General features: G+C 31.6%; 1 protein-coding gene across 13 annotated transcripts in view; it reads right to left on the bottom strand.

Moving 5' to 3' along the window:
* Positions 1-943: 943 nt before the first annotated feature.
* LOC122713346 (protein scalloped) overlaps positions 944-27,344 on the bottom strand; it is a 179,095-nt gene continuing 152,694 nt past the window's right edge. For 10 of the 13 annotated variants that reach the window (XM_043933726.1, XM_043933768.1, XM_043933744.1 and 7 more), the window contains 6 exons: positions 15,057-15,187; positions 9,027-9,182; positions 6,060-6,275; positions 5,096-5,325; positions 4,738-4,972; positions 945-4,118 (listed from right to left, as the gene is read on the bottom strand). In XM_043933726.1, coding sequence (XP_043789661.1) covers positions 4,005-4,118; positions 4,738-4,972; positions 5,096-5,325; positions 6,060-6,275; positions 9,027-9,182; positions 15,057-15,187 — 1,082 coding nt within the window. In that variant the 3' untranslated portion in view covers positions 945-4,004. Of the gene's footprint in view, positions 4,119-4,737; positions 4,973-5,095; positions 5,326-6,059; positions 6,276-9,026; positions 9,183-15,056; positions 15,188-19,911; positions 20,025-27,344 lie in introns of those variants that run through there. The other 3 variants (XM_043933816.1, XM_043933798.1, XM_043933808.1) reach the window with 3 other exon arrangements.

Below are 27,344 nucleotides of genomic sequence, written 5' to 3'. Positions count from 1 at the left end.
GATAATATACAGGTAGATTCCATTCTTTCTGATCAATATTCCATTTAATCATTCTTATATTCAAGCTCAATTCTTTGATATGGCAGTTCCAGGATATGAAGAAATATAAATTGTAAATAGATACCAGTTTTTTTTAATTTTCATATATAGTTTAGCAATATGCTATAAGAAATATAGTCAATGTTTTCATAGAGAGGGTATTTTTATAAAGTTTAACAAATAATTTAAAAAATCTAATTAAACGAATTATTTAAAATTTTATTATTAAAAATTTGAATTGTTCATTAAGAAATTCTAATATTTCAATTATTGAGAAATTTATACTATTATTTTAATTTTAATTAAACAAATGGTTTTTATATATGAATCTCTATGAAAATATAGACAAAAATTTTAGTGTTTTTAATTTCGAAAATTTGATTTACAAATGACAATATTTGTTTTCGCCAAAGTATTTTATGTAATACACAAAATGTACTGGAACTTTTCTTTTGATGATCTTTATGTAAATATGTACAAAGTATTTAACAAATTTCGGTTTGTCATCAATCATATCATGTATTGTATACAGTGCGAATTCTTCCACTTTCTCCCTAATCTACTTCTGCGTTTGTATCTTTATGGATTTCAATTTTTTCTTTTCTGATATCATCAATATAGAGTGAGAGAGTGCTATTTTCTATCTTCACAGAAGACATAGATAAATATATATTTTCATAATCTTTCCTTATAAATGTAATTCGCTTACTTTAAAATCATTATTCGTTAATGTTAATAATATTAGTGTCGGTGCTCCTTTTTGCGATTTCAAACTCCTCCCATTTTTTTTTCTTCATGATTTTTCTTTAAAATAAAAATTCGCATAACCAAAAATATTTGAGTATTTTCTAAATATATTGCATAATTTCTTGCTTTTGTAATAACAATTTATCCCGGGCAGAATTAGAACCATTAGATATTTTTTTGATTAATTAATATTAAACAAAATAATTTTTATAGCGCATATATTTACTTTTATTGATTTAAATTGCAGAAAAATATTTTTTCTTTTTCTTGTTATCTACTTATATATTACTGATAAAAACAAGTAATTAAATTTTCTGATAATATCATATAAAATTATCTTAATGATTCCAATTCTACCTTAATATACACAATTTAGTAAAATTTAGTAAAATTACGATTTGTAGATATAATGTGTAAAAACGAAATTTATAATCAATTATAAAGAGAAAAAAAAAAAAAAAAAAAAAGAAAAAAAAAAGGTAACAATAAGTAAAAACTGTGAAAATTGTGAAAGCTGCCAGTTATTGAACGAAAGCCATATACATTATTATTTAAATATATAAGTTCCTTCGTTATTCAGTCAATCACTTAACGAATTTAATTCTCACCCCAAATAAAAAGCGACATATTTCTGACTAAAAGAGAGATCAAAATACATTGCCACTTGTTGCGTAAAAGTTAATTAAAGTAAAGAATAAAGTAAGTATTAATTATTTCCTTAAAGTATACATGATTCTTTCCTGTATTATCTTAACATTCACTGCTCCATATAGGCAAGTCCTGTTTCAGAACAGGCAATTGATCAGATTAAAGAATATATAAAAAGTTTTCTGTGCATTTACATGTATATAGTCTCTGCGAGAGATGTGACTAAATAAAATTAATCGCATAAGATTTTAATGGTCCTTTACTCTCTTACATAATTGTTATTGAAAAGTTATAAAACAGAATATCTATAATATGAAACTTTTCTGGTTCATACGTTGAAATGTTAAAATAAAATTAAGTACAAAACACATTGTCAAGCAAAGTTTTGTATGAACTCTTAAATATATGCTCAAATTTAGAGAGCTGTGATGAAGTTTATCACACTATTACGTAGTTGCTCTTTAAAAATGAAGAATCAAGCTCAAAGATTAGATTTATTTTATATTCTTCAACTTTAATTTTAATATTCTCCTAATAAAAATTTATTAAGATGATCATGTCACTAAGTTAAAGAAAAGTATCTCTATTTGATAGATGTTGTCCGTATCTAGCGCACGTAATTAATAAAATCTGATATATTTGTATCATAAATGTGTAATAGAAAGATAAAAACAAACAAAATATGCTAAGTAAGAAAAATCATTTACGTAAGAACTATAGAAAAAAGAAAGATCTTAGAGTACGAAATAAAATGATTATAAGAAATACAAACACATCCCTCTAATCTAAGTGTCGCTGCCTAAGAATGGGTGGATTTGCACGACTTTAAGTGCGTTTATTAAAAATTTGTCTCTTTTAAAAAGTACATAAAAATCTTTTTTTTCTTTTATCTGATCATTGAGAATTAAAAAGCTCTGCAGCGAAAATTCTTACTGTTAGTCATAATAGAATTAAGAAAAAACAAAACAAAAAAAAAAAAAAAAAAAAATGAAAAGAAAGAAAGAAAACTTTTCTATAAAAGAAAGCTTAAGATTTCGGTTGTAACGTTATTCTCAATCTTTTTCGGTTTGGATAATTAAAAAAAAAAAAAAAAATTATAATGATAATATAATTAAGGAAACTTAAGAAATCATAATGGCATTACCTCTCTATTCAACTTCCATTTCGTTTAAAACTTAGAAATCACTTAGATAACTTTATACACGATCATTTATAACAATGTAAATCGTAATCATTGCATTAATATTTAACATATATATTCTTATATGTAATATATGTATATCTGTGTGTGGATGTCTTGTCTGATCTATTTCCTAATTTAATAATAAAACTATAATACTAAATTATGTTGGTACCACGCCTTTCCGAGATCAGAGTCTGTTTCTCATCTTACATTTTTTTTTTTGTTTTTATATATATATACTTTTATTCTTTGTTTGGTACATACACTATATCTCCGACACTCATTTTTTTCCAAATTTATTGTCGTCAATTTTAACTTAACTTTTATTATATCTCTTTTATTAAAACCCCGACGAATTCGATCGTTTGCAAGCAAATGACAGAATATTCATAAAATATATATACGATTATATCTGTTTCTCAATATAAAATTTACAATTTCGTCATCTGGAATGCGCTTCCTGCAGAAACCATAAGCAGGAAATTCTTTCCACGATACGTTAAAACACGCGTACCAATTATTTTTTTTTTATTACAACTTTTCTCAATTTTGAATCAAACTCAAGCTCGGGCTGGCCAGTACTTCTAATGTGTAAAGGTGTACATATGTTTGTGTATGTATGTGTGTATAACGTATTCACGTATTTGTGTTCCAAATTCTCTTTAAGGAGTTTCACAGAAAATGTTCGAAAATACAGAACAAAAAAAGATCTAATTAAAAATTATAATTCAATTAAAAATCACGTATAAATCTCAAATTTGTAAATAAAAATATATTTATATAATAATCAAATCTCTCAATAGTTAAATATTTTCTATCATTAAAATAAACATTGAATGTTTAAAAAACACATGACTCTATGTATTATTTTTTCTTTTTTTTCTTTTAATAACAGAACATTTTCAATGGAACCTTTATTACACATAGATGCAAAATGTATCTATGTATAGTAGATAGCGTGTTTACAATTATGTATTAACGCTTAACCCCATGAAGCTAAAAAAGATATTCAAGATTATTAATCGTTTATAATCGATTAAAAAAAGAAAAAAAAGGAAAGAGAAAAATTAAAAAAAAAAAAGATATTTACATTTACATATTTCATATACAAATCAATTAAAATCAAATTTTGTTAATCATTTAATATGTGATATAAATATCATATTTATTCTACATGTAAATACTATATTTATGTTCTTGGTTAAGGATAAGAAGAATCTACAAAATAATATAAAAATGTGATATCACAATGATATAATTATAATGCTTCAAAGGGTTAACATTTTTGTGTGTAAATGTGTATATGCGCGTATGGATGATTTTTTTTTATGTGATGGTAGGCACTGATGGGGGGTGGATGGCTGCATGGCGAGCAGGTTCAAGCAGGCTAGTCCTTGATCAATCTGTATATGTGATGTTGTGCACCGTGCTCGGACGTCGACACTTCAAACACGTATGCTGTACATAACAATGTTTCCTGCGTATCCCTGTTCGTTACAACCTGCAATTGAAAGAAAAGAGATAATTATAAATATTAAAATAATTTATAAAAATATTTAAACAATTAAAATTAAAATAAAAAATTGAACGATCTTATTTAGATTATTAAAGATTTTTTAAAAGTAAAAAGTTTCAAGTTAAAATTTAAAATTATATGTATAAATACCAGGAAATATACGAAATTCGTTTTATTTTCAAATTTCCATTAATTCACGATACATATTATAATTTTCACATATAATTTTCATAATTTTATTTATATATAAACGCAACAACATAAATTTATATTTTCAAATAATTATCATTGTTCTTTTTTAATAATTACTCGTGTATAATGTTTATTTAATGTATATATAATGTTTTATAATATTTTATAATTTTATAATATTTTATTCCTTAGATAGTGAAAATGATTACATTTGTTACAATAAGTTATTTTATACAATTATTCTAGTTATACATTGAATATAGCATGATTTATTTATAACAATAGAAATAACAATAGTATCTTAGATCTTAATTTTATGTGATTAAGCAATTATGTAAATGCTAAATTGAAATTACTATTAGTTTTAAATATTTTATATAAAAGAAAAATTATTCTAAAAAGAATGTCATACCTGAAGAATAGTGAAATTCTCGAGAACGCTGTTCATCATGTACTTTTCTGGCAGGTGCTTCAATTTATGTATGAAGTTGATCATATATTCGCACATAGGCGAACGACTAATACGATAGACGAACCTGCCATTTTCGAACCTAGCGTATTCTGTCTCCACTTTTTCCACCACCTGTTTCCCGAAGGAGCAGACTTTGGTCGAACATGTTATCGTCATGTTCTCGTTGCTCTCGTACCTATGAAACACAATTTTGTTAATAATTTCTTTTGGAAATATTAATTTAAAAATTTATAATATATTAATTAATTAAAAATTAAAAAAACTATAAAAGTGATATATCACGATAACTATTACTTACTGGCTTGTTACGCCGTAAAAAGCTCCAGCTTCGTCCTGAATGTTCGTATTGAGATCAGCCCAAAATTTAACGAGGAAAAAAGCTACCTGTGGTCCCTTGTCGTAAAGTTCCTTCAGGCCGCCCTTTTTTTCTGGGAATTTATCGTATATCTGCCTGACATCAACAGCCTCTAGCAATGGATCTGCATAAGTCGCGGACCCTCCTATGTGGACGAACAGGTGCTTGTGATACTGCAAAAAAAAAAAACGGAAAAAAAAAATTCTAATGTTTGCCGGGGTAAAATTGCGACTTTTGGTCGGCAATGCTTTTGTCCCCTGATTTTTTCATCATTTTTTTTTCTTTCCATAATATAACCGTATCTCTATATATTTAAAATTTATTATTTATAAATTAAAATTGTTAATATTATATCAAAAGATATCATTGAATTATAAATAAATTTATTCCATTTTTAGATAATTTATACATATTTGTAACAAGAGAATTTAAGTGACACATTATTTTTTATATTATTTTTCTTTTTATACAACAGTTAAAGATTATATTTCAATATTTATAACAGAATTAACAAATTTTTGTTATAAACATAAGCTCAAATCATAATAGTTATGACACTTTAATAATTTCAAAACGAATATTTTAAATCTTATCAAAGATAAAATAAGAAATATAATAGCGAAATTTAATAATATTTCTGTACTTTCATACACTTAATTAATAATTTTAATTCTATTAATATATATAATTATTAATTTTGAATTCTTATGTACTTGTAAATTAAGAATCATTCCAAAAAATAATTTATTGCAAATCAAAAGATTATAGCCATCTATATTGTTCAAATCAATAACTTGATCGGTATCTAAAAAAATTGTTTGAAATTTTATTTGAATCATCGTGTACATCGAATTTGATTCTATCACTAACAATCAAACTGTTCGCCACCATTTTATTTCGCACTTACAATATCCTGATCTCTCTGGTGTTCCATGTAGGCCGAGAACTCGACAAGCCTGAGCTTGTGAGTTGCGATGGCACGTCCTTCCCAGGGCGGGGGTGGTTGAGCCTGGACCATGTCACCGCTTGAAACCGCTGTCGCTGGTTTTCCGGTGTACGCCGGTTGCGAAAACGGTTTGACATCCTGGGACGTTCCTGGCTGCAAACCCGGTTGCCAGAATTGCTGAAAAGTCGATATCTCGTTTTTTTTTCTTTGTTACAAGTTTGTCAAGCGTTTTGCCGTTCGAACGGGATCGTTTTCAAAAGTTTGTATATAATATCGGTAGAATGTTTATGCGTTTAATAAAAATTTAAAGGAAAAAATGCGAAGAATATTATAGTGAAGTAAAATAACGTGTACAATTTGATTCTTTTTTTTTTTAAACTTTTTTAATGATTTTTTTGATTCCGATAAATTGAAATATTTCTCTCATTGAAATATTTATAGGTTAGAATGTTTGTTTTTTTTCCAAGCCATGGTATTTATGTAATGAATACAGAGAATAATTATTAAATAATTTTATAATTCGTTTTTTAAATATAAATTTTTTCTTCTTTTCAGGTTATCGATTTATAAATAAGAAACGAAAATATCAAAATTAAGTATGATATTATACAAATACGTTTCGTGTATTTCAGGAATTATTTTAGTCAAATGAAAACGAATTGGAATAGCTTTGAACATAGTTACTAGCTAAACTTGAAGAAAAAACTTATCTCTTCCGATTTATATTTATTTTCAACCTACGACAATTTTATTTGATATATTTTATTTAACATTCAATTCTTTATTAATATTAATATTCAATATCATTATCATATTAAAAAAATTCAGAAAAAAATATGATTTATTTTATATAATTCGAACATGTTAAATAACTCATTTCATAAACAAACAAATTCGAAGTAGATATCAGAAAGAGATATTATTTTTTTCATCGTAAGCCATCGAGCCCTCGGGTGAGGAACAATCGTGACGTTTGAGGTTAAGTTGGAGGAAAGTTACACAAAGTACACAAAAAACGAACAAAAAAGAATTAACATGAATATTAAATACACAATTAAATAAAAAAAAATTATAAAAAAAGAAGAAAGAAACGTACAAACACAACAGCAAAGGAAAATAATAGTAGTTGTATTACGTGAAGAGAGAAAGACAGTTTGGTAAGCCACAACGACGCCTAACAACGTGTAATTAATGTCCAAAAATTCCAATTTTATACAATATGCAAACCCGTGTATGTATGTGTGTATATATGCCCAGGTGATATACATATGTAAAAAAGATAGAGCGACGGACAAATTGAACAATACACAACAAGGGCCCCCAGGGGCGTAGCAGCAGAGAGCAAGGGGGTATCGTTTTTTTTTATGAGGATGGTTAGTTTTCATCGCGTAAGCTTCCATGATCAAGAGAGTGTTAAAGAGAAACAAAGATATAAACAAAAAAAAAAAGAAAAAATGAAAGAAAAACAAGAAATATAATAAAAAAAAAAAAAATCAAGGTTCTAATTTGGTTTTAGAAATAATTTTCTTCTAACCTATTTCTCTTTTTTCTCTGGATAATCGTAAACAGCACAACGCGAACAAAAAGCTGGTTAATAGATCAGATACAGAATAAAAAAAACAGAATAGAAATTGTATATGTGTATTTTGCATATGTGCAATAATAAAAAAAAAAAAAAAATGAGAGAAATGGATTTCTTGCATCTTATTTTAATATTAAAAATTTTGAACATCGTCCAATTTCCGATTTCAATAATATTTTCCGTAATCAATAATATTTTCCGGTAAATGAAATTTTGAATTCGAAGTGTAAATCGATGTGTAAAGCGAATATTTCAAATAATAATTCAACTTGATTAAAAAATTTTTTTAATTTATGGAAATAATTAATGAGAAAAGAATAGATGATGATGGAATAAATTATTATATAATAAAATGGACAATCTTATTCAAATTTATATTTAAAAAAATAAAATAATAATAAAATTTTGCAATAATTTTTGTATTATTTAATAATGAAAAACAATGTATATAAACTATCTATAATATAAAAATAATAAACGAAAATTTTCTTTCTTTAATTGTGTATGTATATGTTATTCATATGTGATATTTTGCAAAAGCATGAAAGAACTCGTGACACGAGCAAGAACATTTTAGGATAGTTAAGACAAAACCACACGATTATGATCGGCCTCAAGCGGATTAAAGACGGTTATAAAGGGCGAAGCGGTTAGAGTGAAAAGAAAACAGATATGAACGTTAAATAAGAAGCCAAACTGACAGTGTATAAATAGGAATTAAATTTCATATCCTCAAGACGACGAGACACCGATCGTTCGTCAAGCGAAAAAATATAAATAAAAATGCGATTACTAGGGATAACAAGATATCACTAGTGTCGTCAACAATTAACTAATTCCTTACAAGCATATTTCGATATTACAACATTAACTGCATTTTTCTCAATTTACGTATTTATTTTTTTTATCATTTCTATTATTTTTTTTAAATAAAAAATTAATATCCGAGAGAATATTCTAATAAATTTTTATCAACATAATGAATCTGCCTGTAATAAAGATTAGGAATAAGTTTTCATTTCTTAAATCAATTCTCTATATTTACAATTTGAACTTCTCTTATTTTGAAAATCATAATTGACGTAACATAACAAAACTATGACAAGAAATAAAAAAAAAAAAAAAAATCATTGTTAATCGATTCGAATCTTTCTCTCTTTACGTATTGTGTCGAGTAAGCGTGTCTCGTCGTCTCACCCCAAAGCTCGTGGCTCCTTTTTATCATTTCTTTTTTTTTTTTTTTTTTTCTTTTATTATTTCGTCTATTTTCATAAAAAGAAAATTGGCCGCTTAAAAAGAGAGAACAAAAAAATTGTTTCAAGGGGTTCTCCGTGATCGGGACTTACCGCTCCGGGATAGGAGACAGGGGTGGAAGCATGAAGGGCAAGGGGCCCCACGAGGGCGGGGGGCATCTTGTTGTGTATCGCACTCCCAGCTGATACTATCTGGGCGCTCGACATGCTCGACATTGTCTGGAGCGCCTTCTCCTTGGCGGCATGATCCTAACAAATCGTCAAACCGATTACAACGCATTGTCGAGTGGCGGCGAAACGTCAATGATAATAATTGTTCTTGTTCTTTTATTTATTCATTTATATCATGTGGTGAATTGTATTCTATTAGTGTCATTGGACATCTCATTTTATTAATAGTAGTGATGATTTGTGATTGCGTGATTATATTTGATGAAGATGATATGTGATATATATATATATTTTTTTTTTGAAAAGACAGTCACAAGAAAAATGTGCGATTGACTTAATTAAACGATAGAGTAAGAGAGTTCTTTTGGGAGAGAAATACGATTAGAAGAAAATTTTTTCGATTTGTAATAATTCAATTATTTTTAAATTTTAAGATATGGATTTAAGTTTGTTTATTATTAATTTTTAACTGATAATTTTAATAGAAATTTCTATTATATTTTACTATATTCAATCCAAATTTACTTATTTTAATAAAAATAAAATATTAAATGCAATACAGAATATTGTTCTTTTGCACAAAATATTTTACATAATTAAATTTATTTAAAAATAAAAAAATCAAATATCACCAAAAAGATCGAATCATCTACGAAATAAAAATTGCAATTCATTGATGACAAAAATGAGATGCTTAAATCCATTCTGTATAAATCCATTTATAAAATCCATCTACAAAAAAAAAAAACTAAAAAAAGAGAAGAAACAAACATAACACAAAATGCTTCAGTATTAAATAAATAACATCAAACAAACTACACACCATATTAAGAAAAAAATTCAAAGATAGATAAAAAAAAAAAAAAATCATTCCATATTTTTCCGTATATTGCCAAATCGAGTCGCGTATCGTCGTGAAATTAAATCGATGAACGATTTCTCCCCCGATGGCTTGCATAATTTCGTTCTCTCCGCCGAATTTCCCACCCCCTCGCGTTTCTGTCGCTGTTTTATGCCCGGTTCGGTTGATGTCATCGATCGCTATCGAGCAAAACGGCAATGCAGAGTTGATTGCAGAAACAAGGCTGGGTTTGGGTCGCGAAATTCGCGGGAATTTTGCGCTTTTATCGGAAAGCCGTCGTTTTAATCAGCGCCACCTCTCCCCTCCCCCTCCCTCGCAGCAAACGGCTGTCGAAAATCGCTGACGAAGCGAGAGAGAAAGAGAGATTCGTTCACGTGATATATCCACAGGAAAATTGGCGTGTACCGAGCCTCTCCCTACCCCCTCCACCGCAACTCGAGCGCCCTCTGCGCCCCGCTACGGCTACAGGCCTTTTCAATTTCGTTCATAAATCCGTAATGGAAGAGCCATTACAAGCTCTGCCCATTCGGAATGAAGCGTGCCGCGTAACAATGCTCAGCGATAAAGGCTTTCTCTCTCTCCGGTGACCGTGCCGAACTGAAAAATTGTGAACTTTTGCCTGTTGGGTTTGGCTTTGTGTACTCTCTCTTCTTCCATATTTCTGTCTTTCTTGCTCTCTTTCTCTGTACTTTGTCAAGTTATGCGTTCTCTTTCGTTCTACTTTTTTTTTTTTTATTTTTTTGCTTTTTGCATGTACACCATTTTTGTAAAATTGGGTTTGAATTGTTCGAAATTGAATCGGCGATTCTTTTTATTATACACATACATATATCAGTTTATTCATTTATCAGTTTATATCAGTTTTCTAATGAATTTTTACTTGTTGTTGTATTTATTTGCAGTGTGATTTAAATATTTGGGCAGATATCTATGAAGCGAATGAAAAATAATGAAACTTTCTTTCTTAGATAATTATTTTTAAGTACAAAAAATTAGTTATTTTTTCGGATAATATTAATGTAATTTTTATTTGAAATACTAAATTTGAAAACGATATCGTGTTAAACTTTTGAATAAATCATTCGAATGCATAAGTGACATTTAATGCCATTTCACGGCACTCCTCTTCTATGCGAGCGTTCATGTTTCTAAGTACTTTTCACTACCGGTTTACAACGAAATAGTCTCTTTAAAATAACTATCTTCTTGATTCTCAAAAATTTACAAATCATCATTCCGATATTTTAATAAATTTTACTTTGTGTTATAATTCATGTGTATCGAAAACTTTACATATTTATATTAACTTAACTTTTTAGCAATACTTAAATATTATTTTGAATCAAATAAAGAATAAGAGAGAAAAAAAATCTCAATATTGCCTCTAATATTTTTTTTAAATAATAAATCTATTTATCATACACATTTTGCACAATCGAAAATTAAAAATTACAAAAATTTGTCTGGAAATAATAATCTCTATAATACAATACAAAAGAAAAAAAAAATTCGAATCATGGAACATAAAAATAATTTTTCGTAAAAAATACGAAATCATGTGTCGCGTATACATTTCTATTGGTACGTCCCGAATGGTAAATTCAGCATAAATAGAAAAGTATATTGGAGAATGCATATAGTGCACGAAATAAAAATTGACCGGTGCATATGAATGCTTCTATTTTTCACGTGGTATGATTTATTAGAAAGGAATGTGGACGAGGGAATTTTTCAAATTTAATAAAAAAAAAAGAGAGAGAGAAGGGCAGTGAAGGCAAAAAATAAAATAAAATAAAAAAAAAAAGGGATTCAGATAGAGAGATAACGATGAAAAACAAAAAAAAAAAAAAAAAAAAAAGAAAGAAAAGGAAAAAAAAAGTGATTATCGCGAAATCGGGCGCGCACTGCACGCGAAAAATCCATTTCATTCCGCGGGATCGTTGTTCACCGACGAATCTGCAGTGGAAAATCAATTCGGTTAATTGAGAGGGTGGCTACCCTCGTGCTATTTTTTTCTTTTTTTTTCATTTTTTTATTTTTTCATTTCATTCTTTCTCTATTTTTTCCACCCTCTTCCTTTTTTTTTNTTTTTTTTTTTTTTTTTTTTTTTGTTTTCAATTTTCGCCTCTCTGTCGGTCACGGTATCGCTCTGTCCCTGTCCACGGTAACCCCTCATCGCGCAAATACACGCGAGGAATGCAGGATTGGCTGGGTAACGGGCTGGACATGTTTATCGACATTCTGAAATGCCGTTCGCCCGTTTTTGGGTGTATCGTCAGTTATCGAGAGGGTAAAGAGCAAGAGAGAGAGAGAGAGAGAGAGAGAGAGAGAGAGAGAGAGAGAGAGAGAGAGAGAGAGGCCACGTTACACCGCAACAATCAATTACACTGTAACGCTCGATGTGGGATTATTCCGGGGATATAGATGGCGCGGCCTGATTCTCGGAAGAATGTGCAGTTTCGGGAAAAATTGATGCATTAACCATGGGTTTGTTAGATACAAAATATGTGGGAAATGTAAAACAGGTTGTTTTAACATTTAGAGTTTGATACGATTTAAATTGGCGTTTGGAAACTTGTTAAATTGTTGCTCACTGATTTGTTAATCTCTTTTTGTTTATTTTTGAAAATATTGTAAATAATATATTAAGTTTAATATATTAAGTTTATTAATAAATAATTATTTGATTTACAAAATTTTAAATATATTATATGCATTTTCTTGTGCAATTGAATTAAAGTTCTTAATACATATTTTGATTTTTAAGAGATTTATATAAATATATATCACTAGCTTTATATTTTGCACATTTTTTAACTCTGTTCATTATTATAAAGATATTAAAATATTTATTAATAATAATCATTATCATTTAATTTTTAATTTATTCAAGTTTTTTTAATATTATATAAATTTCATAATTAAATATACATATAAAATATTAATCTTTCTAACCTCAAATTTTCAGCAGTGCAAATCTTTTAGCATTCTTTTAGCAACGAAATAATTTCAAAAACTTCCGCTGCGATTAATAATCCATGAATTTCATACACTGATCCAACTGCAATACTATCTCAAACTCGTTCTATTCTCGATAATAAACGAACATTAAACCTCATTCAATATCCATTCATATTTCTCTACACTTAACTCTACAATTAACCTGGAATATGATCACCGGAAACTTGGGAGGGCGCGCGTTCCACGGAAGCCCGTGTTTCCCCATTGGTCGGAGAAAACTTTGATAAGAATACCATGGTGAATTTGCACAAAAAATTACAGTCGCAATACCGGTTCGCCGCGAATGGTCTTTAGCGGATGGCCGACCGTGTAGAAATTAAATAAGGCGCGACCACAGGAAACGTAAACACCGGTGCCTAAAAATTCTTTCCTCACGGAATAAATCGCGAAACGGGCTGGCATAAACAGGATCTCACGCCGTCGGCCGGTGTGCGCGCTCACACCCCGCGTGAAACGCGGAAACCAGAAAATTACGTCACACACCGGGTTGTCCTGCCACCGGCTGCTCCTCTGAATAATGCTCGCGGTATGCGGCCACTGCAGTAGCAGATGCAGTCCGCTTTGCAATTCCACCAACGACGTTTCGGTCTGTTTACACGCGTGCACATGATCCTTTGAAATTTTTTCGACAGATCGTTGTACTTTTTCCGTTTTAATTAATTACTTCGACATATTTTTTTTTTTTTTTGAAATTAAATTTCGTTTTAGTGTTCTGTTACTGTATCTATTATTTTATAAGGAAATAAAGAAAGAATTTGTAAATTCGTCAAACATGCATGTATATATTCTCAATTGGAACAACATTCAAAGTTGATATTCTTGAAAACGAGAAATTTTCACATTCGAATCATGAGCAAGTCAGTTACAACACACTGCGAGCTATTTTCTCTTTTATATAATTATATCTTCAAGAAATTTTGCAATTTTCCACTCTCTACAATTTTTTTTTTTTTTTTTTTTTTTTTCATAAATTTTCACCTCATTGTAAAAGCGAAAAAGTATATTAAACGAATTTTTTTCTAGTAGAATTAACCTCTTTTTTTGCACGGTCCCGTTGGCATGTTGAAATCGGAAATAAAGCCGGGCGCTTCAGCGACGCGCGTGCCATCTATACGTTAACGCTGATTAACTGCGTGAAACACGCTCGAATTGCTTAATTTACACGTTCGTTTTGTCTCCTTTTTATATTCGTGCGCTGACTATTGACCGTTTCCCTGTACAAACAATGCATCGTACACCGTTCTCTCTGTCTTCCTCCAACTATATATAGGAGGCGCCTCTCATCGTCGAATGGAAGCGGCGAACGCAGCGTGCTGTGATTTATTAACAGCCGCGCAATTGTTCCCAAATCGCTTTAATAATTCAGCTGTTGATTAAACGGGCCGGGTTCATTTTTACGCGTGATTTATTTCGCTACAAACTACTGTATGTCGCTCCTGATCGAACGAATTCTCTATTGACAATTAATTCCAGCGTAACCCGAATCGTTGACACGTGCAAAATTAAAAAAAAATAAAAAATAAAAAATAAAACATGAGAATGAGAGAGAAAAAAGAAAAGAGAGAAATAGAGATAAATGAATAGATGTGAAAAATTGAAAATATCGTATATTCCCCCTCGAATGGAAACGATGCTTTCGAAAATACGATATTATACTGTACATGTATATTATAATTTATAATATCTTTCAAAAGTATATGAACACTCGTTTATATTTTGATCGTAGTTAAAATGAATTTATTATTATTATTTTTTTTAATTAATTTTTTTATCATTACTATAAATAATGGAATATTGTCAACATTGTTGTCAAATTGATTCGTTTGAATATATCATTAATAATATATGACAAATGACAAATAGTATAGAATTAATTTTTTATTAATTTAACGTGTTCGAATACTTATGAGCGACAGTTGTATATATGGTGATAAATATTGTTTGATATTCTTAGCAGATTTGTTCAAGTATCTCGAATAAAGATATGCATGGAGAATGAAAATAAAAATAAAGGTGTAATATCAGCTAAGAAAAGCATACTGTTTACGAGCGGATATTCGTATACTCACCACTTTGAGTTTCGCTTGGATCTCGCGAAGTTTTCGCCTAGCAAGCACTTGTATGTGCGAAGAGACCTGCTTTCGCGTTCTCGTCTTGCCTGTTCTCAGTTTGATATAACGGGCAATCAGCTCGTTCCGACCTGGAACAGAGAAAGATACTTGGTTGAATAAATCAATCCTTGATTAACTGATCCATTCATAATGTTAGAAATACACATAATTTTATAAATAAAATTATAAATATTTAATACACATATTTAATTTTACAATTTATTTTTACAAAGAATATTTATTATTAGAAAAAATTATGAATCTATTATATTATTTATTTTATAATAATTATTCTATATTATTTATTTTAATAAAAATTCTCTATTTTAAAATATGCATACACTTTTTTTGTCGATCATTACGTATGTAATATAATTTCCTCTTTTTTTTTTTTTTTAATCTAATTTACAATCGCTTATGTACGTTGTAAGATATCTTCGTTATAATTTGCTTTTTAAACTCACATCATACACGAATTTAAAGAACCATCATAGTTGAACTTTCGTGAAAAAATAATTTTTATTAAAGTTTCGGAAAATAATTCAGATATTGCACATATTTCAAGATACGTAAATTTAAAAAAAAAAAAAAAAAAAAAAAAAGAGGAACATTAAGATCGACTAAAAAGATTCTTCGTTCAAGACGTAACACTTGCAACAACGAAAGTGAAAGACCAGACGTTGAAAACGTTGGTGAGTTTTCGCAGGCTCCGATGACTAAATAATCTGCACCATTTCAAGGTCTTGCTCTTCATTTTCGTAACGGTGCACGTGCTTCGCCCAAAATGTCCTAATAAATCTACACGGGTGTGTATCAAAACAAACGCGGAGCGTAAAGTAGCGAAACATCTTCTATGGACAATAATCGAAGTATGGGGGAATTTCAACATCCTCTAATAAAGTCTTTCTTGCTTGACAGGGAACAGATACGCTATCAGGTATAACAAATAAACTCTCGATACATGTGGAAATTGACCTCGAATGTTTCTTTAAATTTGAACTGAAAAATTGCTTTACGATGAGTCTGATGAATCAGATGTCTTTGAATATTTTATATATATATATTACAATTGATTTTTATTAGAAAGGATATTAATAAATAAAAATTTCATAAAGGATTAAAATTTATTATTTTCAAATTAATCATTAACTTAAAAACAAACGAAAGTTCAAAAGAGACAAAAGAGAATACTTATTTTACAATTCCGATAATAATTCAATGAGAGCGATTCTTTCACAAAATCTCGGCAACGAATCGAAATCATTGTACAAAAGGTGCACACGGGGCAGAAATTGTTTAATCACAGATTCGCGAACTGAAATCGTATTTTTTTCGCACGGCTCAATAAACCATGATAACATTATTGTACATTTCGAGAATGCGAAGAGGGAAAAAAAGCGCCACTCGATTCAATCGGCTTCGATTTCCATTATGAAAAATAGTGGAAAAAAACAAAAGAAAAAAAGAGAAAAGAAGAACGATCAACGCTGGCGCGATTCAATAAAAAAAAAAAAAGAAAAAAAAAAAAAAAGAGGAAAAATCGGTCGAACGTGCAAATAAAACGTCCGCTCATTGTCGACCCTTCCGTGTTTTCATCGGCCCTCGAAATCTGAATGCATCCCACACTCGAATTAATTCGAGTTCACAGTGCGTTTCATCCTCTTGAAATTCAACTGGATCAAGCTAGTTATTTTACAATAAAATTTTTTTCTTTCACTGATGTTCGTTTTTTCTTTGTATCAGACTGTTCTGCGTAGTATACAAATCGAATCTCGAAGAAAGAATTGAAATTAGTATCAATATAAATTATTATTATATTATTTGTTTCATTTAAGATAAAAATTTGCAAAAAAGAAAAAAAAATAGGAAAAAAATAAATAAATAAATCTACCTGCTTGATCAAACATTTCGTGTCCATTTACGAAGGGAAGAACATCCCATAAAGTTTCTTGCGAGTCGAAAGCTTTCGAAACGGTTGGACGATTGAAAAATGTCCGGGACCGATGCAATCTCAACGGGACAATCCGGCGGGAAATGACAAGCGATATTCGATCGTGAATGTAATCTAAGAGGTAGGAACAAAAATGAACGAACGAAAGAGATGAGAATAGGAAGAGAGGGGTTGGTACGGGTTGAGCGATGAATTGATTTCCAGCCGATTGAATCGAGTAAATGGCATAGCATGTGTGGCACCTTATCGTTGCTTAGATTTCACAGCCGTTAAGACTTTACGGCCGCGCCTGTAAAACCGGCGCCAGACGACATCAAACGTGTCGTAATTGAAATAACGTTTACTGTGTTGTAACCAGAACTATGCCACTTCGATGCACGATTGTTTGAAAAAAATCCTCGTTGTTTTGTCTGTGATTCTATAAAATCGAAAGAGCGAGAGTGTTGGTTGAACGAGATCATTTCCAACTTATTTTGCTTGCAATTTATATTTATTTATTTTATCATGGTTCAGTGTAATGACGTACACCTCTCTCGTCAAACATATATTGTTTACTATTCGGCACTGTTCGGCAATAATCGTGATCATATTCGAAGATGGCCACCAATTGGCTAACATTATTTAACTGCGCATGCGTAAATACTAAGAATAAAGAAAATGCAATTTGAGAATATTTAACCTATAATTAATCTAATATTTGTCTTGAAAAAAATAATCGCATTCATAAGAATAACAAAAAATTTACAATAATCATAAAGTAATATCTATTTAAAAATTTATCTAAATTATTTATGTAGAATACTTTTATCGAATTCCTCTATCCACGATTGAAAATTATAAAAACATTTTTACATGCTATATTTCGATAGTGCAATTTTAAATCATTTATTATACAATTTAAAATCAGATTTCATTTTAAAACTTATAATCCTTTACAGAAGTAATTGTTGCGAAGAAACTTATAATCTCTGAATTTCCTCGAATCGAAATATCAATCTTTCAAAGCATATAACTCTTCGCACTCTGAAAATTTGCCAAGATTCTTTCCTTTCATTGGCGATAAACACGCGGTAAATTCGAACATCCTCGAAGACGTTTCGGACAGAGGAAGGTTGGTGATGCTTCTTAGCAAAGGAGACGAAGAGAAAGCGGACAATGCGAGAGGGGGATAACGGGAGGGTGGCGTGGCGAAGGAGGAAGCAGAAGGGGAAGGTTACGGAGAACTCTGAAGCATCGGGAGGAAAATATTCGAGATTCCAGGCGAACCGCGTGATGACTCAATTTCGCAAAGACCGTTAAATGGCCCGCTATGAACCACGCGCGCCGCTACTGGTCGCGTTCCTTCTCTGTTTTTGAAGGCCGAACATTCTTCGAACGGGGGTTGGTCACGTCGGTTTGAATCTGCGTGGAAAATGCCGTTACAAAGAAGCTATTCTTGGTTCATTTGTTTTTTCCAATAGAATTGTTGTGTTCAAACGAAAGTTTCTATCATCATTTCGAGATTTTACTATTTTTAAATTGAAATTATGACGTGGAAATTGTTTCAAGTCCGTAAATTGGCTCAAATAACTAAGATGTTGGATTAAAAAATTATATCTATAAAAGTTACATTATCGTTTTAAAATATTATTATAAAATGTCACTATTTTGATTATTTTCGTATCGAAAAAGAATTGCAGTTAAGAGGTTAGAAAATATTCCAATATCTGAGTATATTCAAACAAAAATTAGTAAGAAAATTTAATATAAAAATCAATATTTTTATCTTCAAAGAGAAATAATCTTTCTGGAAAATCTATCGACAAGGATCAGATCGAAGATCGATTTCAGAACGTGGGCGAGATCAACAAGATAACGTTCAATAGACTGCCCATGAACGGTCCTAGTAGGGAAAGTTACGATTCAAGAGAGAAAGAGAAGAGAACAGAGAGAGGTGGATGCACGCCGCGACCAGCAATCAACGTAAATCACTTGGCTGATGCTCAATTTAACAAGAAGGGCCATTATGATCGCGAACTAGAAGTAACGAGCACAGAGAGAAACGCTATCTCTGTTGTTCCTCGGTCACCCTATCGGTAATTCTCGCAGAAATCCATCGGAAGCGATGCGCAAAGTACTTATGGTTTATCGCAAGAAAACTCGCTTAGGCTACGTAATATGTTTCTAGAAAAGATTTGAAAAGGAGAAACAAAAATTCATTGAAGGAATGAAAAAAAATTTCAATTCGATGTGAACATTGAAATGAATAAGTAAATAAACGGAACACTTGTTTGAAAGAATAATTGATTTGAGGTTAGGTGCTTACTATATACATTAAGTGTATAATTTCTCGATCTGTTTTTTGTTTTCCCATTGAAATATAATAACATTTGAAACTTGATATCCAAGTTATAAATTAAATACGAACTTAATTGCAAAAGAGGATGAATGTATACAAAAGACGTGGATAAAAAGCGAATGAAAAAACTTCGAATAGAGAGAAACGGAATTTTACTCATTCTCCATCTGTTCTCCACCAACGCATCGGTGGAAAATAGTCCTCGGTCGTATGTCTTGCAACGACCATGGTGTTAAGAGCATTAAATTCTCGAGAACAATCACAAGAACGCATCTTCGCGAAAAGGAGGTGGTATACACCTACGTAGATCGTCTGGTAACGACACGTGGACAAATTGAAACGAATGGACAACGAGTCTCGTAAGACTAGTGATTATAAGTTATCGAAATGGTTGTCTATATAATATATATATATAAAATTTAAAAGAGAAGACGAATCCTGTTAGTTTATTTAAATTAATTCTATCTTATAGCAATACAACATACATTATTGCACTAGAAAATTCAATAATCATTTTGACTCACCATTATGAACCATCATAACCTAGCTTATTTATCACGTATCTCGTTAGTTGCATTTCCAATCGATATTCACAATTTATAACTCACTCAAATATATCTTCTCAATAATTTCTCTTCAATAATACATCAAGTAAGGAAAAATTTACGAAATATTTTTTATTTATCACGACAAAGAATATGGAACGAGAAAAGAACGAACAATCTAGACGGACTAGATTTGCACTACTGCCGCCCTCTAGCCTCAAACATGTTGAACGACATTCAGAATTCCGTTATCCTTCGGCGACCGTCGGCCAGGCAAAACATTAACGCTCGAACGCTAATTAGTTTGACGGAGTAATAAGTAGGTCGAGGGCATGCTTAAAGAGATAATTAATTAGTAAGGCAAGGCTCAACAACGAGCATTCTTGGCAATCCACTTTCAATTAACCACCTCTCTCGAAGAGAACCGCCAAGTGCATAGCCAACGTACGTTTGTTGGGAGTCTCTGGTTAAAGGCACACGGATCAACGATCTTGGTGCTTGGCCTTCCGTTGACGGAAGGGATCGCTTTTGACATATCGAGGATCCAAACCGTTGCAATGGTCCTCCGGGCTATTCCGGACTTCACCGCCGAGTACCGTCGTTTAATCGATGCTCTGCAAACAGTGGGCTCTATGCTTCTCTCCTCCAATCGGCGAAGTGCGTTTAAGCTCGTTTAGTCAATTAGTAATCGTCGAGCAATTCGATCGAGTCGAGGGATACTCGAAAACCAGCCTTTAAGCTCTTTTCACACTGTCCATTCCGCGGACATCAAAGATTTTTTTCTTGCACCTCGAATTGGGTTTCGAGATTAATCGAATGAATATTGCAGAATAATCGTATATGATTGAATTATGTGTGATACGATAAGTGTTCGATCAGAAGAATATGAAAAGTATCGATTAATTTCAAATTTTTCAGGACTGTTTTACGGAATATTTCAACGAATTCATATTTCCAAATAATATATCGTCGCTCATATAAGATAGCAAAACGAAAACGAATTCGAACACTGGAGTGAGTCGTCAAGCAGTTGATCGGGTATATAAGATCCATTCGGCAAGAAATACCATGCCACTAACACAAAGCGTCAAAAACCTTTGATACACATCAAAAGCTGCATATCACCCATCTTCCCTCCCTCTCCACCACTTTGATGGGCGTGTATACTCGTCTCAACGAAAAGACGATAGGGAGACGATGGGGAGATAGAAGTCGATAAGTGTCCTTGCGCCAGAAGGAGGATCCTCTCGCATCTTGACACGGTGACCCCCACCCTATTCGAGCCACGCAAACCCCCTATACCTAACCTACCCAACCCCGACTCTTCTCTTCTTCTTATCATCCCTGCGCGCCATTCCATCCATCTTCCTTTCTTTCCATTTTCTTCGCTGCTATGTTACCACCACTACCACCACTTCTCCACGACTACTCCTCGCGCCACACGCACACACATACACTATCGGCCAAGGATCATCGTCTCAACGTTTCCACACCACTACATACACCTATATATACCCTGCACCAGCAGAGAGAGAGACAGAGAGCAGAGGATTCACCGTCATGGCACACCATACCAGAACCCCCGTTCTAGCTCCCTTTCCGGGACCCCATCCCCGTCCCCCAAAACCCGCGCGCCTCCACCTCGTGCTCTGTTCACTAATTGCACATTCTTCGCATAGTTTCGCCTCCCTCCGCCCCTGCCAACCCCCATCCACCCCAAGGACGGACGGCGAAGGGGGATTGTAGTAAGCCCTCGACACACAACCAACCCCTTCTCCCCACCCCCGTCCCTCTCTCTCTCTGTCCCTTCCACACACACTTGTGCACGACTCCTCCATTCCTCTCCGTCCGTTCCAAAGGATTTTCAACCGATCTCTCCTCATCGCTCTCGCTTCCTAGCATCGTATGTTCGTATATACTATATACTATATCGCGGGCTATATACGTGTCCTTCTTCCTCTCGCCGCCGAGGTTCACCTTCTCTTTTGCCCATCGCTTGAGCTCTCGCGCGCTCGATCCCCCTTCCACAGACGCCGCCGCCGCCGCCTCCACCCTCGTTCAAGCATCCCCCATACTTTTGTGCCGCTAACTCAGTGAGTCCACGGCTTCCCGGAAATCACGTGTGTGTTCGTGGGAGAGCCTGTGTGTTTCGTGTCGCGAACTCGAGCGAGCGTTTATGTCCACGAAAGGGGGAGGTTGAGGAGTGGAGGGGAGGGAAAGGGGAGGGAGGTCACGGGACGATTTTCGTGTGATCCTTCGAGAATATGTCTAGGGACATGGAAAAAAGAGAGGTCTGGAGGAGGTGGAAATGATAGTTGACATTTTTTTGAGCTGTTTGAAAATATTTAAGATATTTTATAGATGATGGAAATTTTCAATCGAGTCGAAATTTTCACTTTTTTTTTTTTTTTTTCCAAGAAATTTTTTTCTTTACGTTCATGGGAAGGGGGAAGGTGAGGTGGAAAGAAGGAGGTGATCTTTCGATCACGTCTAAGAACACGAAGATTCTAACGATAGTTGACATTTTTTTGAATTGATTGAAAATATTTCTAACATATCTTAAATGTTACATATAATAATATATAATAATAAATGTTATATGTCTGTTTCTCGTGATAGAAATTTTGAATTAATTTACCTATTATTACTACTATTATTATTTAAATTTTGAATTAATTTACCTATTTTACTTTTTTCTTGCAAGAAATTTTTTTGGAATAAAAATTCTAATCTAATAACTTTCCTCTAAGTTCGAAACGTTTACGTTTATATGAAAGGGAAAGATAAAAAAGAGATCACGATTTTCGTGCGATCTTTCGAGAATACGTCTAATTGAAAAAAAATCTAGATAATACAAATAATTTTTTAAGCTTGTTAAAAATATTTAAAATATTTTAGGTGAATAAAAATTTCGAAAATCGAGTCGAAATTAATTATATTACCCGATATCGCGCAATAATAATATATTCCAGTAAATTTTTCTTGGAATAAAATTCTAATCTAATCCTCTCCTTCCTCAACTCGATCACTTCAATATTTGCGAAAATAAAAAGCGCGAGAACGGAAAAATACAGATTGTAAAGATTTGAAATAATTATCGCGTTGGAAAATTTTTTCCACGTCTGATAATTAAATTCCTCCTTCCAACAATTATTCCTCTAGCTCTATCTCTCTAATTCGACGATTATCGGAATCGAAGATCTCCTAGCTATAGACATTCCCCCCTCTCTTCTCTCCACCCCTCCCCCTTGGAAAAGGGGTCAGAGGGGCGACACGTGTGTATTGGGGGGACAGGGAATCGGTGTGCGAAGTTTTACGGGGTTGTGTACGTGAGAAAAGCGTACGCGCTTGTGCAGCCTCGACGACAAGCGAAACGTGTCTGCCCTCGCGTCAGCAAGCTTTACCGAGAGAAAATTTATTTTCCGGTTACAGCCACAACTTATCCAGACGCCTTTTACCTTCCACCGCCGACCCTCCATTCAATTTCTAATCGTCCGCGGGACGGAACCACCCCTAAAATTTGCCGTGTGTTTTCGCGTATTAAACCCGTGATGGTATGACGTTTTTTTCCTTGCAATAAAAAATTTCTTGCAAGGAAAAAGTGAAATTAATTCCAAATTTCTATTACGAAAAACGGATTATTGTGATGTTATGATGTTTTGTGACGTTGAAATTTTCCTTTTTGGTATCTCGATTACTTATTTTAATACGATAATTAACAGTAACGATCAATCGAAACTTTCTTTTTAAGCGTAAGTAATCTAGCATTTATTTATTTATTTATTTATTTTTATGATATTTATCAGAATAAAAAGGAAAAGGTAAAAGTTTGTGAAGAATATTCCAATAAAATTATGTGAAAACTTGGTCTAATTAATTTGTTCCTTTAGATGATTCTTATTGTACTCGATCTCTAATATCTTTCACTTTCAGAAAGGGACAAATATAATTATATCCATTAGAAATCTATTGGAAAAAAAAAAGATGAAATTTAAAGATCCTTAAACAAGCGTAATTATAAAAATACAAATTTGAATGAATTTAAATATCTACAAGCGTACGCTCCACAAAAACAAAAAAAAAAAAAACTCCAATTTCCACGATTTTCATTTTTAACAAAGGAAGAATATTTAACCGCGAATCATCAATTCATCGAATTCGAAGCCAAGAAAAGAGGAAGGGGGAGGAAAAAAAAAAAAAAGGAAAATGCGATACATACGAATTGACCGCAAATAAATCAAATTATCAATCCATTAATTTTATAAACGACGAAGGAGAGGAAAAATTCGATGAAACAAAACGCGGCGCACGGAAGAACGGGAAGATACGCGAGACGCGATTATTTAACATTTAATCAAGCATAATGTACCACTCTCGACACGGGTGGTTCGCGTTTCGTTTAAATAGGGAACAGCATTTAAATAAAATGTTTGCAAATAAATTCGGGCCGCGCACGATAACACGCGGTGGCCGATATAAACTGTGCCTCTTTATGGGCCACGGTATATATTTCCCCCTTGTTCCGCCGCGTAATTTTCGTGATGTACACGGGGACGATTTTATTCGATTGCGGTGATTTTATGGAGGAGGATGCAGCAGGAAACGAGATTCGCCCGCGGGAACTTTCGAAAACGTGTTTCTCTCCGTCCCGTGCTCGTTCATTTCTCTCTCTCTCTCTTTTTTTTTTTTTTTTTATCTACATCGTTTTTTCTTCTTTCGCATTTTTTTCTACCCCCTTTGCACGGTTCGAATGAAAGAATGCGGCTCATGCATATATTGGAAAATAATTTAAATTATTCGTGAAATTGATTTTTCACGGAGGGCGAGTATGTACAAATTATGGAATTTTCGAATTGTTATTATTGTTATTTTATTTTTCATGATGAACTAACACTTTATCATCCTCCGAATTGATTCAAATATATATATATATAATATAATGAAAATCAGAAATTCGATCTCTGGATGATCTCGTAAAATGCTAGTAAACTCATTAAAATAAAATCACGTTATATCATCTGAATAATTCACGTATTCACAAATAAAATTCTTTTATATATTTTCTAAATTTATCTTCTTACTCTTTCTTTAAAAATCGAAATTTCTTGAGAAATGATCTCTTTTCTTTATTCTGTTATTATTTTCAATTAAATAATTATAAAATCCTTAATAGTTATTTCACCTAGTAATCTAACCTCAAAATAAAATTATATCAGAATATTCTCAAATCAAGAACAAAATTCTCTAAAAAATTCCCTAAACTTAAGAATATCAAAATTTATTAAGAAACGATCTCTTTTATTCTGCGAATACTTTTTCAATTCGTATAAAAACAGACAATCGAATAGATACCTAAACTTTAAACTTACAATCATAACATTTAAATACTTCAACATCCTCGATTGAAAATAAAATTCCCTAGACTCATCTTTTTCTTCTATGAAAACAACATCATCAATCAAATAACATCGAATAGATAACCTAACCTCAAAAAAAATCTATATCACATTAAATCATATATCATTGTATCAAGCAATTAAATTAAAAGAATCGAATCTCTTTTATTCTTCGAAACTCCTAACATACTTTTTCAATTCATATATATATAAAAAAAAAAAAAAAAAACAATGACATCGAATAATAAATAGATAACTTAATCTCAAAAAAAAAAATTTATATCACATTAAATCACATATTATTGCTCCTAACATACTTTTTCAATCTATATATAAAAAGAAAAACAAACAATTACATCGAAATAATAAATAGATAACCTAACCTCAAAAAAAAAATCTATATCACATTAAATCACATATCATTGCATCAAGCAATTAAATTCTTCAATTAAAAAAATCGAATCTCTTTTATTCTTCGAAACTCCTAACATACTTTTTAATCCATATATAAAAAGAAAAACAAACGATTACATCGAATAATAAATAGATAACCTAACCTCCGAAACAAACAAATATTCCTATGATCGCAACATGTCAATATTTCAATATTTTCGATTAAAAATTCCTTAAACTCAAAATTTAAAAATTTCCAGAGAAACAACCTCTTCCAAGGATGTACTTACCTACCCTCATCTACCCTTTTCGAGGTTGGTTCCCGTTTCCAAAACCCGCGTGGATACTCGCGATCGAGGTAGACGGTCCGTAAAAGGTGATCGTAAAATGAAAAGGGATTAAAGGCAAGGTTTCACGGTGAGAAGGGTGGTCGAGGTGGTGAGGGAGGTTAAAGGAAGGGCGAAAACCAAGGAGTGTATATCCCTGGATTTACGAGCACGATAAACGGGATTATACGCCTTCCGTAAACCTTGAAACGATCTTTCGAGTAAGCGCATAGTTTGCGTAAGGCTGCCATTTCTCTCCATCCCCATGGAGAGAATCCAATCCCGTATCGCCTTTGATTTCATTTCTAACGTTTCATTCGCACTCGCCCTGTCTATCAATGTTTGATTTTATTTCGGTTATTAATTTTTTGAATTATTGTCATTCACTAGCTGTTGTTTGATCAATGAATTGTTATGGATATGCAAATTATTTTTACGTTTAAATTTCTTATAAAATCATTTATTGATAAGTTTCTTATTCTCAAGCTTCTTTATTTTCTGTAGTTTGATTTGGAAAGATATTGAAGAGAAGTGAAAATTGTGGATGAATAAAATTTTGTAATTCAAATAAATAATGTATCCTTTTACAATATAAAATCTTGATTGGAAACTTTTAAAAGAGATTGTAAAAATTCAAGAGTTTTTAAATTCTGACTTTTGTCATACATTTTTATTATTACTGTTAGAAATTAATAAAATTTATTATTTTCAAAAAAAGAGATTAAGTATTCTTATTATGATTATAAATAACCTCTCGTGCAAAGAACTTATTTATAGGGCAACTTTCATTTTCAAATGTTTTGTAGATAAAAGTAAGAAGTCAGACATTACGTTAAATTAGTTGCAAGAGTGTTAGAAGTATGTCTGGATTCTTAAAGTACGAGCTGCGATTCTTGCTACTTGAAAACTTTTGAATAACTTTGGAACTTAGAAATCCTCAAACTTCATAAGTTTTGGTAAAGTTCGATGAAATTTCAAACGACTACAAATCTATTCCCAAAAAATTATAATTTCTTTCACAAATAATTTATTACCAATATACAGAATTAATGTCCAATCATTCCAATTTGTTAATTAGTCTTTTAATACTATTTTGTATATTTATGATATTCAAATATAATTATTAGATTGCAATGAACACCACTAAAAATATTCTTCAAACAATTGTACTTTACACATTCTGTAGATTTCTATGCATTAAAATTTTGTACAAATATGTAAATATCTACAATTTAACAATAATTGTTTTCTAATAATGATATGTAATATATTTTAATTGTAAATCATCTAATAATAG

The sequence above is a fragment of the Apis laboriosa genome, unplaced genomic scaffold (genome assembly GCF_014066325.1).
Source record: "Apis laboriosa isolate Shangri-la unplaced genomic scaffold, ASM1406632v1 scaffold112_cov148, whole genome shotgun sequence".
Taxonomy (NCBI): Eukaryota; Metazoa; Arthropoda; class Insecta; order Hymenoptera; family Apidae; genus Apis; species Apis laboriosa.
Note: the sequence above shows the minus strand (reverse complement) of the source record. Positions and strands in the feature narration are given on the sequence as shown.